Here is a 16,106-nt window from a genome sequence, read left to right on the forward strand (position 1 = left end):
CAAGGACCTAAATAAGCAAGTTTTAACTTCTTTTAACTCCCCCGTACTACTTTATATTTTGAACTTCCCCTTCCTGCCTTCAATATCCTGATTGCCTAACACTTTAGGTATATCTTGTTCTTGATTTTAGGTACTGTATTTTTTAGTTTTAGAATGCCCATTTGATTCTTCCCCATAGACTGCAATTTTCTGTTGAACTCTTCTGTCTTTTCATTTTCTTCATATTTTCCTTAATTTTATTTAACATTATTTATAATAGTTAAAAATTTTTATCTGCTAACTCTAAAGCCTAAATCATTTCAAGGGTCTACTTGTAATGCCTATATTTTCTTTTGATTATCAGTTATATTTGGCTGCCTTTTTACATGTCATTATGTAAAAAGACAAAAACAAAAAAGCCCTTTTCTGGACTTTGTAGAAAAGAACTGTAGCAACTGAAGTTGATATTATTTCCTCCGAGAACATTTATTTTTTCTCCTGTTTAAGGCTGATTACCTCAATCCAATCAGGCAGAGAGCTGAGTTGGAGCTGGATTGCAGCCTTAGGTAGACTCAGTTCGCCTCCGTTGTATCAGGGTGAAATCTATTATGTTCGTTACAGGCTATCTCTTCAGTGGGACTCTGCCTCCTAATGGTCCCCTTCTGCTTTGCTAGCCCAGCCCCTGTAACCCAAGCCTCCCCAAACTCAGCAAATGTCCTCATAGGAAGAATGGCTGTGCATTTAGGACTCCATCAGGCTTAATCCATCATGCCGGCCACAATGGCTGCCAGAAGCTCTGTGTGTTTCTCTTCTAAGCCAAACCTGATTCTTTTTTTTTTTTTTTTTTGTAGAGACAGAGTCTCACTTTATGGCCCTTGGTAGAGTGCCGTGGCATCACACAGCTCACAGCAACCTCCAGCTCCTGGGCTTAAGCGATTCTCTTGCCTCAGCCTCCTGAGTAGCTGGGACTACAGGTGCCCGCCACAGCACCCGGCTATTTTTTTGTTGTAGTTTGGCCGGGGCTGGGTTTGAACCTGCCACCCTCGGCATATGGGGCCGGCGCCCTACTCACTGAGGCATAGGCGCCACCCCCAAACCTGATTCTTATTCAGCCTGTGCCCAGACTCAGGAATGCCCCCCAAACAAGAAAGCAGCTCTCAATCTCAGTTCTTCTTGGAAAGACTCTTCCCTTTCTGTAATTTTACTTCATCCAACCCTCTTTGCTTCTACAACTATTGAATAATTCTTTTTTTTTTTTTGCAGTTTTTGGCCGGGGCTGGGTTTGAACCCACCACCTTCGGCATATGGAGCCAGCGTCCCACCCCTTTGAGCCAAAGGCGCCGCCCTGAATAATTCTTTTTAAAAATTATTTTGTTACCCATTTTATTTTCTTAATTTTTCAAAGTTAATTTGATTTTTAATTTATTTAATTTTTTAAAAAATTATTTTATTAAAATAATAAATAAATTTTAATTTAAATGTATTAAAATTATTTTAATAAAATAATAAATAAATTTTAATTTAAATGTATTAAAATTATTTTAATAAAATAATAATTTTTTAAAATTAAAAAAATAATTTAATTATTTCAATTAAATAAATTTTTAATTAATTTAATTTAATTTATTTAATTATTTTCTTAATTTTTCTCCTCCTGCAGCAGGAGAATGGCCTACTACTCACTATTCCCTACTCGGAAATAGGACTCAAGTTTCTCCATGTTCATGACCTACTTTTTACTCTAGCCTCTTTCCTCTCCACCCTCACCCAAATCTCACCTTTGATGGGAGGATGGCCATTTTATGTCATTACTATTTTATGCCTGAGCTAGCTGGAGCCCCCTTGAGGATCATTTTTGTCATTACCATAGCATTCTCCCCATCTCAGCTGCATGTGGGAAGGATGCTTTAGGCTGAGCTCCAAGCATAATCCGAGGGCTAGTGTCTGCTTCATGCAGATATTGGTTGGGTACCAATATGGTGGGTATTCATATAGTTGATACTCAGTATTCGGGTAGGTGTGTGGGCTAGGAGTAGGGGGTTGTTGGCTAACTCTTGAGGGCAGAGGGTTCAGAGAGGCTGTATGCTAGTCCTTATTCTGAGCCGGGTCTGGTCAAATCACAGGAACATTTGGCCTGAGTGTGTGGAAAAGACTCCAGGATGCTCCTGATGATCTTCATGAACAAAAAGCAAGCTTTGAGAAGATCATTTCCACAGGCATCACCACCAAGGCCTTCCATCAGGAGCTGCAGTGAGTTAGCCTAGCACACTCCATCTTCTCTGGCCTGAGGAGGGGAATCCTATGAGCCTCCCTAGGACCCAGGAAATCTCTACTTGGGTTGGGAAGAGCCCCTGCAAGGCCAGAGGCTTGGGACCTGCAGGCAACTTTACTTCACAGGTGGCAGCTGTGGTAGGAGAGCCTGAGGCCCCATTCTAGCCCACCTTAGCTGAAAGACTGAGCAGTGAAAGGGGAAAAATACAAAACCCCAGCACTTAGATAGGGACCTACCCCCAAGCCAGGCTCAGATTTGCTAGGGCTGGCTTCCCCACAGAGGTCATTTTCGCAGAAGTCCCGAGTGCCATGGCCAAGGCTCTGGTCCTGAGCAGACATCTGTGTTATTTCCCTGATTGGCAGGCTGCTTGCTATTTACCCCTTTCCATATAGGTTTCTCTCCCCTACCCATTCCATCCATTCCTGACCAAGTCTCAATTCTGGTTTATTAAAAAAATTTTATTGAGATCCTGCTGACTGCTAGACCTTGTGCTAGGTTCTGGAGATCCAAGACAACTCAGACACAGGTCCTGCCTCAGAGCCTGCATAGTTCCCTCAGGGAGATGGATAGGCAAACTTGTGACTGCAATTTTTGTGCTAAGTGCTGGGAGTATTAGGAGAACAGGAGTGGCTCAGAGGACAATCCACTTGATTGTGTGGGTCAAGTAAGGAAGAATTCATAGGAGAGGAGATTTAGAGTTGGGTTTTGACATGTAAGTAGGAGTTTGCCAGGCACCCATAGAATCTTTGTGGCTCCTGTGCTTCCATCAAGGCACACACTTTGACATTCCTATGGGGGATATCGAACAAGGCAAAGATAGAGTTTCCTTGAGAGAGGTGGGGATAGGGGTAGATGTATAAATATCCCACAAAGGGTCATGGTAAGGCCAGAAGAGAGTGTCAGGTCTCCACCGGTGAAAGCCCAGTTGATAGAAGAGTGGCAGGACTTGGCTAGGCCAGCCGAATTTGTGGGCTATGCTAACATTAATTAAACACTTGCTCAGTGTGGGGGGGCCCTAGGGAGCTTGGCCTTGGGGAGGAATGAAATTACGGGGGTATCAGGCCCTTGCAGCCCATGGCAGGGGGACACCATGTGAAGGAAGGCCCCTCATGCTAGGGAGGAGAAGGATCTCGCTGCGGCCCTGGTGTACCAAAAACGAGAGCAGACGGCGCTGCTGGCCCTCCTGGATGGGGCGGCAGATACAGAGGCACACGCTTGGGCCAAGCTGCAGAAACTGTCTCTGATGTCCCCGTGGGCTGGAGTGCACTCACCAAAAGAAATTGAGGATAGCTGGAGCAAATGGGAGTCCCAGGGCAAGCAGGTGAGACTGGGGGAGTGCAGGGAGGGGCAGAGGGCACCCCTCGCCTCCCGCTTCACTCTGGGTGTGATTCCTGCAGGTGAGCAAAGTCTTGGGAACAGCATACAAGCCCAAGAGGCACGGGCAGAAAATCAAGGTCCTGCCCCCTCCAGTGCAGTATGGCTGGATGAAGCATCAGGTGAGGCAGGAGTGGCCAGGGCATCCCACCCCATCCATGGTCACCCTGTGTCCCACGTGGCCCTTCAGTGGGGGTGATGGGAATATTTGCCCTTTCACAGGACTCTGGGCAACAGACAATTCTGGAATGAAGCTGATCTAGTTGGTTTTTTTGCCAAAGCCCTGGTTGAGGCCATTGGCACAGCTTAGTCCCAGAGGACAAGCCTCAATGGGCCCCTGGGCCAAGATCCTCCTTGGGCCTGGCTCCTGTCTACACAGGGCACTCACCATGCCTGTGGCTACTCATCTGCTTGTTAGGATGATTCCCACCTGTGTCCCCACCACTGTGAATGCCCAAGAGCAGACACAGGGTATTATGGCACCACTGTAAGGGACGGAGTAAGTAGATGGCTCTCCTTGGGGATAGAAAGAGGGAGCAAGGGCCTCTGAAAAGATCAGACTCAAGCTCTCTCCTCTATCCCTGGGGCAGACCCAGCTCGCCCATCTCTCCCTCCTGTCAGCCACAGGAGCATTTTGAGTACTTCCTCCTCAATCTGGTAGGGATTAGGGACAAGTCAAATAATGGCAAGGGCCACGTTCCTGCTGGTCCTCTGTCCTGGGCAGGGAGAGCTCGGTATGAGAGGGACTCTCTGGGGCAGTTCTTGGGACCTGGACCTCACACAGGATCCAACTCAGGGCCTTGCTGTAGGAAGGGGACAGGCTAGGTGCCAACCCCACAAGGTTGCTATGAGCACCCAATGATGGGGTGCAGGGAGGGGCTGGGTGCCCGGCCTGGTGTGGAGTGGGTGTGGGTGCATGGGCCGTGGTCATTAGTAACAGACACGACTATCTGGAGACGTCTCCTTTTGCACGGGAAGACCTCAGGGCCCTTCCTTCCTATGAGCCCACCCTTGGTTCTGGATGCTCTCAGCTCCAGCGGTGCCCCTGCTCTCCTGCTCTGGCCTCTGCAGATCTTTCCACGGATCTTCCAAAGCCTGCCCTTGAGCAAGATGACGCCCGCCCAGCAGCCTGACTTCCGTGTTAGCAGAGCCCTGCTTGTCAGTCTGGCACCCCAGCATGTTCAGAAGGGCCTGGAGACTGACAGGGAGCAGGAGGTGACAGATGTCACAGCCAGCATGGGCACGACCCCCTCGTCCCCCTCTTCCTTGCTGTCCATGGCAGCCTCAGCCTTAGCCTCCACCTCGCCCACAGTCTCGAGGCCCCAGTCCTCCAGCTTCATGCTGCGTCCCTGGTCAGCCTCTGCGGCCCAGTCCACACACTTGGTGCCATCACCCATGACTAAGTCCAGCCTGCAGAGGTCAGTGACCTCTGTACCCAATGTTGCCTCTCTCGGACAGTTCCCAAGGCCTCTGAAGACAACCTCCATGTCCTCCGTGAAGAAGGGCTCCCACATCAGGTTCTAAGGTGCCCTGCTAGGCCCAGAGGGTGTGGACCACTCCCAGATACCACCACTCTGCCTCTCTGGTGAAGTTGACCCATCTTCACCCATCTTCTCTCTGGCTCTGCGCCAGAGTCCTGGAGAAGAAAATAAATTTTCTCAGCTGTGGGAGTCCCACAGGCGATGAGATTGGGCTGAGTATCTCTCACTTCCTTAGGTCCCCACTTATCTCTGAGACCTCTGAGACTGCTCACACCCCTGGCCAGGCCCTGGGCAGAGGCAGGGAGGAGAGCCTCTCCTATCAAGACACTGGGGTGCAGTTGGCTGAAACCTGGGGGTGAGGGCTTTGCAAGCCCCATGCTGATGTGGTGGGTGGGAACCTTTGGTGGAGTGGGATGACTCAAAACATGATTCAGCCTGTCAGTGGCTCCTGCCCTTATAATCTGTCTTTCCTTCCTCACCATCAGACACCCCGCCCCTGCCCCAGGCACCCTGCATTTACAAGCTGCTCTGTCCCTTTTTTGGGGGAAGCCTGGACGCAGAGTAGACAGCCCCTTGCCTGGTTCTGCCACTGTCTGACTTTAGAGCCCCCCTGCCCCCTCCTCCCCTGTGGTCTCTGGGCTTGTCATTGCCCTCTGGCCCAGAGGCACCTGTCCAGGCCTCTGCCAGGCCACCAGCTCTCTCAGCAGCTCGATACCCTGTTCTGGGGTATGTGGGGACTCCTGGACATACCCCTGCAGCTGGCAGAGAGTTAGGGCTACCCACCGCTGCTGCACTGTTGTGGCCATGGTGTCACACCAGGTGTGGGCTTATCTGAGTAATGGGGAGGTAGGCTGGGCCCTGCAATTGTCTTGCTGTTCCCACTGACCCTCCTGCCCAGCCCAAGGCTCAGCCCCGGGGCTGGCTGTGTGCTGCTCAACTCCCTGATTCCATCTCCTTTTCACACTTCACCCCTGGAAGCACAGGCCTCCCTCTACATGTCTGGCTGGGAGTCCCTGTGTCACTTGTGCTTCCCTCCTGGGGCCACTGCATCCTCACTGCCATGGAGAAACTGTGATCTAAGCCCTCCAGGCTTGGTTGGATGAAGGAGTCAGGGGCCCCCAGGAGCCAGGCGCTAAGACCAAAATACATCTGTCCACTGTACCCTATTGTCATCGCCATATCTATTTCCTAGGGTTGCTGAAACAAAGTACCACAAACTCGATGGCTTTAAAACAGAAGCACGTTATTTCTTAGTTCTGGAGGCCAAATGTCAAGTTGCGGGCAGGACCGTAAGCTCTTCCTAGCTTCTGGGGGTGGCTGACAGTCCTTGGCGCTCTGGGCCTACAGCTGTGGCTCTTCAGGCTATGCCCCAGTGGTCAGTGGCTTGTCCCCTGGTGTCTGTCTGCCTGCGGTGCTCCCCTCCCTGTGTTTCTCTTCTCGTGGGAAGATGCTAGTCTTAAGTCACGACACCTGCAGTGACTCTATTCCCAAAGCAGGTCATGTTCTGAGAGGACTTCATTTCTTTTTGGAGGACAAAATTCAACCCATAACAATCCCCAATTTTTAGACCCTCTTACATGATGAGGAAGGCTACATGAATGGGAAGGGCATGGGGAGACTGGGCTGAGTGTGGGGGCTGCAGGGGCCAAGGGTAGGCTGGCCACACCTGGGTCCTCTGCCCCCTGAGGCCTGTCTGCAGCTCGATTCTCTTAGGGCCTCTCGGTTTCCTGCTGGGTTGGGGCCTCACAGCCATCTGGAGAGGCAGATTGAAAGGACTCCCACTGCCCTGGAGGGACAGCACCATCACTGGGTTTCTGTGACTGGTGTGGGGTGACAGTGGACTGTCAGGGCCTTGTCTTGCTCTCACAGCCCTGGCCTGGCTGCCCTGGCAAAACCACCCCTCTGCTGAGGCAAGCTTCTGGCAGGGGTGCAGTCTGCAAGCTGGGGCAGCCCCTTCCCTGGCAGAACCTGGTGTGAACAACAGTCCCTGACCTGGCAGGTGGGGAGGACGTGGCAGAGCTGTGACTCACTAAGCCATTGTTCAGTCACACACATTTGGGGCAGTTCCACCATGTTGCTCCAGGCCTGCAGTGGGGGCCTCTGAGGGCTTCCCCACCTTTGGCAGTTGTAGGCTGTGAGGCTAAAAGGCCCCTCAGGGCTCAACTGCTCTAACCCTCTCATGCTGTGTTTATTTACTTTAATTAATTAATTTTGAGGCAGGGTATCATTCTGTTGCCCTGGGTAGAATGCTGTGGAGTCATCATAGCTCATAGCAACCTCAAACTCTTGGGCTTAAGACATCCTCTTGCCTCAGCCTCCCAAGTAGCTGGAACTACAGGCACCCACCACAACAACTGGCTAGTTTTTCTATTTTTAGTAGAGACAAGGGTCTTGCTTTTGCTGAGGCTGGTCTTGAACTCCTGAGCTCAAGCAATCCACCCACCTTGGCCTCACAGAGTGCTAGGTTATATGCATGAGCCACCATGGCTGGCCAGATGTGTTTATTTTTTAATGAGAAACTGAGACCCAGAGGGGGGCCTCATGTGGTCACAGAGGAAGTTATTGGCAGAGATGAGACTTGAAGCTGAGTCTTAGAAGTCCCAAGGCACTATGCCCCCACTGACTCAACAGAGTGATCAATGGGTACATACCATGTACTAAATAATGTATTAATACCTTCACAGCACCACCATTATGTTCCTATTTTATAGATGAGGAAACTGAGATGCAGACATGTGAAGTCACATAGGGAGTTGGTGGCAGCCAGGGCTCAGGGTCCTAGCTCTTTAGCACTACAGGTTGATTCCCTGAAGGCAGGCATGGGCCCAGGAGGGATAGGTAGGATTTGGAGGGAAAAGTGTTGCCAGGACATTGGCGCATTCTAGGCCTGCTGGAGGGTGTATGTCTAGAAGGCTGGTCCCCTGATCCTATTGCAGGAGTAGGGTGAGGCCAGGGAGGACAGCAAGGCCAGGAGCTGGGTGCTTAGCAGGACATGGCCAGGGAGGCCACATGTTAGTTTACCATTGCTGCTATAACACATGATCGCAAATGGAGTAGTTTAAAACAACTATTTTACAGTTTTGGATATCTGAAGTCTGAAGTCTAAAATCAGTTTCACTGGACTAAAATAAAAGTGTCAGGCTCGGCACCAATAGCTCAGCAGTTAGGACACTGGCCACATGCACCAGAGCTGGTGGGTTTGAACCCAGCCCGGGCCTGCCAAACAAACAAACAAACACACACACACACAAATAGCCAAGCGTTATGGTGGGTGCCTGTAGTCCTAGCTACTCGGGAGGCTGAGGCAAGAGAATCACCTAAGCCCAGGAGTTGGAGGTTGCTGTGAGCTGTGACACCATAGCACTCTACTGAGGGTGACACAGTGAGACTCAAAAAAAGAAAAAAATAATTAATTAGATAAAGGTGTCAGCAGAGCTGTGTTCCTTCTGGAGATTCCTGGGAAGGACCCATTTCCCTGCCTTTTCCAGTTCCCAGGGGCCGTCTGGGAGCCAGGGGTCTGGCTCGTGGCCCAGCGTCAATCCAGCGTCTGCTTCTGTAGTTACGTGTCTCACTCAGACCCTCCTGTCCGGCTGGCTGGCTGACTCTCTTTTGTTCATCCAAATTTATACATACTCAAGTCTCTTTTAAGGACCCTTGTGATTACACAGGCCCCGCCAGGTAACCCAGGGTAACCTCCCCGTCTGGAGGTCTTTAACATAATCACATCTGTGAAGTCCCTTTTGCCGTGCCGGGGGACTATCACATGTTCCAGGGATTAGGGTGTGGATGCCTTTGGAGGGGCCGTTACTCTGGCTACCACAAGGGATATACAGCACGATTCTCACCCTTCTTCTTTTGGTCACTGACGCCTGCAGAGGCTCATGCCATCCTCACTACACCCCCTGCTAAGCAGGGCAGCTGGTCTTTGCCCCCATTCTACACATGGGCAGACCGTGGCGCAGAGAGGAACGATAATCTGCTTAAACTGGGGCCTCACCGGGCTCCTCAGACAACAGCCCTCTCCAATCCGATTCATCTGGTGAACCTGAAAAGAGAACATAGGTCATGTTGTTCTTCACGTATGAAGATACTATTCCTGTGGGTCAGGTAGTGAAGCTTGAGGCCCCACCACCCTGAACCCCTGATGCCTTTTCAGATTTGGTGTCCTTGGGCAGGGGCATAGCCTGGGGCCACCCTTACTGGGGAGGCCGTACCCATATCATCCCTAGATACCCCAGATCGCCTGGCATCAGGCCAGCAGAGCTGAGGCCTGTGTCTGGAGCCAGTCAGGGCAGGGGGCTCAAGGTACTGGGCTGGAGAAGGCTGAGGAAACCTGTTGCCCTTGGATCGATTGAACCCCCGCCAACCACTGTGAAGGGGAAGCAGATAGGGAAGGAGGTCCCAGGTCCCCTCACTCCTCAGAACAGCCCCTACATATGAGCCTCTTGTATGTGGTTCGTGTTGAGGTTGTGGGCAAGATGGCCTTTAAGAGAAGGGGCCAAGATAAAAGCAGGAAACTACTTGCTCTGGTGCACAGATACCCACCCGCACTGTTGACGCACCAAGGGGTCCTTGTGCCTCCCTTTGAGCAGGCCTGGGGTCTAGGCCTGTCTTCATGGCATGGCAGCCGTTAGAGGCACATCGGGGTTTCTGGGGCTTAAAGCTTGTACAATAGGAGGCTTTTTGTTAAGAAAATCAATCTACAACAGATACAAAAACCTGACTCAAGGCTTATCAGGGGCCCTGAAGCATAAGCTTCATTCACTTCCCAGGAAATCCGCCCTGGCAGGCCTCCTTGTTTCTCACAAACACCCATTAAGTGCCTCTGATCTAGAAAATTCTTCCTCAAGGTGGAGCTGAAAAAGGTCCCCAGCTAAGGGCAACCTGCTATCTGGGCCAAGAGGTTCATGGCATGTACCATGTACCATGATTAAATGTAAGATAATTCATCTAAAAAAAAAAAAAGGTTGGCTTTTTTTTTCCCCCCCAGGGTCCTCCATCTGCCCCCAGAAAGAGGTGCTGGGAACCAGGACTATTTGTGCTCCAGGTGAGGGGCACAGGGGTGAGGGGATTCCCTGCCCGGGCCTTGAAAATGCACAGCAACCTTCCCTGACCCTCCCGCCCTAGGCCCCGTCTCATTCTGGACTCCTGCCCTTACATCCTATGGCCTCTAGATGGCCCCCCAATCTGGTAACAAAGTACCACAAACTGCGTGGCCCCACGCACAGAAATCTACTATCTCACCATTCCAGAGGCCAGAAGTCTAAAATCATAGTGTCAACAGGGCCACCTTGAGACCTGTCCTTGCCTCTCCCAGCTCCGCTGTTTGCCGCTGTCCTTGCTTGGCGTTTCTTGGCTTGTAGACGCATCCCCCCAACCTCTGCCTCCATTGTCACGTGGCCATCTCTTCCATGAGTCTTCATAATGTCTTTTGTATGGACACGAGGCCCGTCCTACTAATGACATCTGCAACAACCTTATTTCTACATCAGTTCATTTTCTGAGGTACTGAGGGTTACAACTTTAGTGTATCTTCTTGGAAGATGGGTCAACCCATAATAGCCTTTTAGGTGGGGGAGCAGTGGGGAGTATTATTACCCTGGAGGTATTTCTGGTTTCTAGAGCTTTCAGCTTTGTAGCCAACCTCTCTTCCCAAATCCAAGTTGTTCTTCCAGAAAACTTCACCTAGGATTCCAAAAACCAGTGAATAACTACAAGCCACCCTCCACCTCCCCACCAGGTTGGTGTTCCTCAGCTGGGCATGGAACAAGGATGGCTGTGCCGGATTGCTCTGCCCCACTCTCATTGGATTTACTGATTGACTTATCCCAGAAGGAGTAGACTGCAACTCTTTTTCCCTTCAGCAAAGAGAAGGAATTTCTAGCATCCCCTCTTTCCTAAAGTTGAAAGATGTGACAGCCAACCTTTATCAGGCACATTCCAGGTGTCAGGCACAGAACTGAAAGCTGCAGCGTGTTTGCTCTTTTAATCCTTGCAGCACTCCATGTGGCAGGTGCTGGTATTATCCCATTTTGCAGAGGAAGAAACAGAAGCTCAGAGAGGTGAAATTGCTTGCCTAAGATCACACAGCCACTAGATGAGGGAGTTGAGGTCCAAACGCCAGCCAGGCTCAGCAGTCTGAATACATGTGCTGCACTACCCTGGCTCCCCCGCACAAAACTGTGTCTGATGGAGGTGGCTTCAAGGCCTGTCAGATGCTCTGGCCTTATCCCTGACTGACCTGTGCTGGCACCAGGCTTGGCCCAACCTGCCAGGGGCTTAGTTGACCTTGGCCACCACTCAATGTGGATGGGAATGTCCCCGTGAGAGCCTCATCAAAGACCCTAGGCATTGGCCTCATTTAATGGTGCTCAACTGAAGCGCCCAGCCCAGGACACTTGCACCTCAGGGTCCTGCCTCTCCAGAGCTGAGCCCCAGTGTGGTCTGCGCAGATTTGGAAGTGAGTTGTGGGAACTGGGGTGAGGGCACAACTGGGATTGGAAAGGACATCCAGGAAGGCCAGGGCATGGGGCGGCTGTGGCCATTCTCAGAGAGGATAAGAACACATATTTTACCATACCAGGGTTTATTTCCAAAGGCCTCTCATGCCCATGAGCTCCTTTGAACAAGATGGTAGCCTTCCTAGGCATTCATCCCATTTTACAGTGGGGCAAATTGATGCTCGGGGGGGACAAGGATTCACAGCTAGAAACTGGCAGAGCTAGGATTTGAACCAAGGTTTTTCTGAGCTGAAGCCCTCTGATCCCTCTGTTGCATCCTGCTCTGGGCAGCATCTCAGGTGGAGAACTCAGAAAGTGGTGAAGCTTGTGAGCATGGGTAAAGAAGGCAGTGGGCCAATGCCAGGCCCAAGGCTTCCCCTTCCTCTGTCCAGAGGCTGTGTGTGTGCTGGGGAAGGTGGCCATGGCAGTTACTAGGCTGTGGGGGGATTTTCTTAAAGGCCTTTGTACAGCCCTGACCTGGAAGGTGATTAGGGTTTTCTTGAGAGACCTAAGATCCTCATGTAGTGGTCATCTGGCTGGATACTAGTGGCCAGGACAGGCCAACCTGTCCCACTCAACCCCAGGACTTTATAAGCCCTTCCCTTAGTGGAGAACTGATCTGTTGCAATAATCTTTTACTGTGTTTCCCTATACATTTTAGTTCTGGAATGTTGTAGGCACTTAAGAAATAATGTAAAGTCTGAGTCCCACCTCCTACCTGTGGCCACAGCCAACCTTGGAGATCTGCCTCACGTGTTAGAATAGGCAGGTGTCTGCACCTCCCTCCCCCATCCTCCCTACAGGCAGCAGGTGCCCAAGATGCAGCCATCACTGACCCCAGAATGAAGATAGGGCTGAGTTCCAGCACCAGTGACACGAGTAGCCTTCTGTCTGTCCTGCTGCCCATGCCATGCCCCCCTTGTCCAGGCCTGATAGTTCCAGAGCACCATGGTCAGAGAAGCTTAGATGGGGAGATGAAAGCCAATGTCACACAGGAGCTGGTGTATGAAGACTCTGGGCCCTGCCTCTCAGTCACCAGCCCCGGCCTGGAGCTTCCCTGGTGCCCACACGCCCCTCGCTGCTCCTGGTCACTGCCCCTGGGGGCTGGCTTCTCCCTTCCTATGCTCTGCCTTTTGCACCAATAGCCCTAAAATCTACTTAGATTTAGCTCTTTTCTCATTCTAAAAGTAGCACAGGCTGAGAATAGACAATTAGAAAAGCAATAGAAAAGCATGAAAGCCAATAAAAACCATCTGATTCTATCACCCAGACAGCATTTAGGTGCATTTTCCTCTAGACCCTTTTCTGTTTTTCTGTGATTTTGTGCGTGTACACACACCGACACTCCTTCACTCACTCACACCCTCACACTCACGCACACAACGCACAGCCTCAGCAATGCCTCCCTCTGGAGGCCTCGCCTTGACCGCTGTGCTCAGTCCTCCTCAGGGGCTGGACCCTCTCCAGGATCAGCCTCCGCCAAGCTGCCCTTGAAAGGAGCAGGAAGACACATGTCTCCTGTTTGCCCCTGAAAACATACTGCTCACCATCAGACAAAGGAACAAGCAGGCATTTATCTATCTCCAGTGGAGCAGAACTGTTTGCTGGGCTGGCTGGGCTGAGGGCACGGCTGTGGGCTGGTGTGTCCCTCCACCAGGAGATGGGATATGAGAGCACCCAGGAGACTGTGGGGACGCCTTTGTCCTCAGAAAGAAGCCATCAGTTGTCCACATTTTCTGGCATCACTTCCAAATTTCATGCTTGTTCAGCACTTGCTGAGCATCTGTTTGTGTACCCAGCACTGGGAATGGCAGAGAGAGGAAGACCCTGCCCCTTCCTGTTGGGGACACTCCTCCACAGGGCATCTTCCTGGAAGGTTGTCCCACGGGTGTCTGCACTGAGCACCTCCTCCTCCGCGGCAAGCCTGGGGCATCTGGAGGTGAGGCAGGCGGATCTCACAGGAGAGGGGACAGATGCTGGAGAAGCAGTCAGTCTGAGATAGCTTCCTGGAGGAGGGGGTCTTTAGGCCCAGGGCCAACCCGGACCTCTGTGTTTGCTGTGCTCTCCGGGAGAAGGTCTTTCGCCAGATAGAATGCCCTCTCCACCATGTTCTGCTCAGATAGCCCTCAGATGCCCGGCCACCTTGCGCACTCTCGTGCCTGCCGGCTTTATCCTCTTCAGATTATTTCCTGTGTGTCTACCCGCCACTTGTTCCCTCCGCCAGCACATCAGCTCCCTGGGGGCAGGACCAGGCCTATCTTATTCATGATCCCATGCCTGGCATGGTGCTGGGCACCTATCAGGTATCAGACGACTATTTGTCGAGTAAGTAGTAAAAGTTGACCTTCCCCAGGAGGTCTTCTGAGATTGGCCCCATCTGTTTCAGTTAGGCTCGGACGTCCCTCCTCCGGGACTGTGAATCCTTTATTTGCTGGCCCTGGATGAATCTTGTGTCCCTTCTCAGTGGGGAACCACGGACCTGGTGGTACCATGGATTCCCAAGCTCTGGTGTGACCTTCTGGTGCTCCGCATTGATGGTGAGCTCTGACCTGGCCCTCCTGGAGCGGTGGGGTCATGGGCAGCAGCACTGCCCTGACTGTTGGGACCCAGGGGCCACCCCACAGTGTTCAGTGGGCCACTTGAGTGTCTGACCCAGAATGAGTGGGGCCTTCATTCAGGTCTAGTCCTTCCTGCATGAACCAAGACCCTATGAGGAAAAGGGACTGGATGGCGGTCACACAGCTGGGAGGTGGCCGAGCTGGGGTGTGACTAGCCCAGCCCTGAAGGCATTGCTTCCTGCAGGCAGTGCTGGGGCTCTCATGCCCTACAACTCAGCAGCCTGCACGTGGCAGGGCCACTGTGATCATCAGATCCTTCAGAGGCTTCTCATCTTGGGAAAGGGGGATGAATTAGCTTTGCCTGGTGTGAACACCCAGTATCTGCAGAAGTCCCCTGGCTGATGAGGGAGGGAGAAGGCAAGTGATGAGGAGGTTGGTCAGCGTGGGCCTGACCTCAGCCTCTCTGAAGGCCGCCATCAGGGGACCCACTGACACCCCTGAATACGTCACCCAGAGAAGCTCAACAGAAGTCTCTGATTCTCTGACAAAAATTAGCACAACTTTAGCTTGTTCCTCCATGATATAGCTTAATAAGAAAACAGGGCTTAAATACTATTAAGTCATCTCACTTCTCTTGCCCCCAGGTATCTGCATGAGATTTTCTCCCTGTGCCCACGTTGTCATTCCCAATTTGCTGGCTTGGCCATGGCATTCCTAGAAGGTTGGCATGTGGGTGTCATGGGGTGCCACGGCTTACTTACTGGACATGGTGGTGGGGTAGGTTCTAAGTGTCCATGACTTTGCCCTTTCTAACCCTGGGCAGGATGAACAGGGTATTTCTTTCCTAATGTGTGGGGCTGGTTTTACTCTGGGGCCTGGGGGTTCTGTGCTCCACTTCCCAGCTAGAGAAGGCAGAAGTCTGGGGACAGGATACGTTAACAAAGCAAAAGTCCAAACACATGAGGAGACCTTAGACAGGTGGTCTCGGGAGGTTCATGGAGCAGGAGAGATGGTTGTTAAGTAGTTGGGAACTCTCAGGGATAAGCTGTCATGAGCTGGGTGAAACCAAGGCATGACCTTTGCAGGCTGCCTGGTGCCAGGATCTCTCAATCCGATGCCCTGGTTGTCAGCTGGTAGGCACCATCTCAAAGATTGTCCACATTAGCCCCCAGGGAGGGGACATCCTCCAACTCTCAGCCTGCCCTGTATGCGTGGGTCAGGCAGGGTCCAACCCCAGCCCACAGGGCTTCAGTTTTCCTGGATGAGAAATTCCTGGATGAGAGGCAGCATTCTGCCTCTCTAAAGGCCTTTCCTACCTCTCACCAACCAGATGAGGCTGACAGAGCAGGAGGCTATGTGCCCATTGTATAGATGGGGAAGCTGAGGCCCAGGGAGGGACTTGGCTGGACCCTAGGCCTTTCACTTCTCAATCCTTGCTAATTTGTGGATGACCATCATGTTCCTGTCCAGGGGATGCTGGTGGTGTGCTTGTGACCTTTATCCCAGCCTCAGCAAGGACCCTCAAGGATGCCCTGTTGGGACATGGAAGAGGCTGGGCCACACCAGCACCCTGCCCATCCGTAACAGGCCCTGTGCAGCCCGCTGCCTATAAACAGCCCTGCGCGCACCCTGACTCGGAGAGTCTGGACCTGCGCTGTCTCCACCACAGTGTCAGGACCCCTCCTGTGTGTTGTTCACTCCTCTGCCTTCTATTTGTCGGGCACCTATTGTGTGCCAGGCCCCATGCTAGACTCTGGGGACCCAGTGGGGCATGAGATCAACATGGCACTGGCCCTCAAGGACCCCACAGGAGGCAGACAGGGGAGGATAATACAGTCACCCACCGTCTGATACAGCACAAAGCACTGTGAAGCTGACAGCAGGTGTGGGCTATACAGCGGGTGCGGCAGGAGGTAACAGGGAGGTGGTTAAGACCAGGGCC

General features: G+C 51.9%; 1 protein-coding gene across 1 annotated transcript in view; it reads left to right on the top strand.

Annotated features, from left to right (window-relative positions):
* EFCAB8 (EF-hand calcium binding domain 8) overlaps positions 1-5,149 on the top strand; it is a 70,097-nt gene extending 64,948 nt beyond the window's left edge. The window contains exons 23-26 of the mRNA XM_053573750.1: positions 2,103-2,229; positions 3,368-3,572; positions 3,649-3,747; positions 4,697-5,149. Of these exons, the coding sequence (XP_053429725.1) occupies positions 2,103-2,229; positions 3,368-3,572; positions 3,649-3,747; positions 4,697-5,149 (884 nt within the window). The remainder of the gene's footprint in view (positions 1-2,102; positions 2,230-3,367; positions 3,573-3,648; positions 3,748-4,696) is intronic.
* The last annotated feature ends 10,957 nt before the right edge of the window (positions 5,150-16,106 follow it).

This window comes from Nycticebus coucang, chromosome 21 (genome assembly GCF_027406575.1).
Source record: "Nycticebus coucang isolate mNycCou1 chromosome 21, mNycCou1.pri, whole genome shotgun sequence".
NCBI lineage: Eukaryota > Metazoa > Chordata > Mammalia > Primates > Lorisidae > Nycticebus > Nycticebus coucang.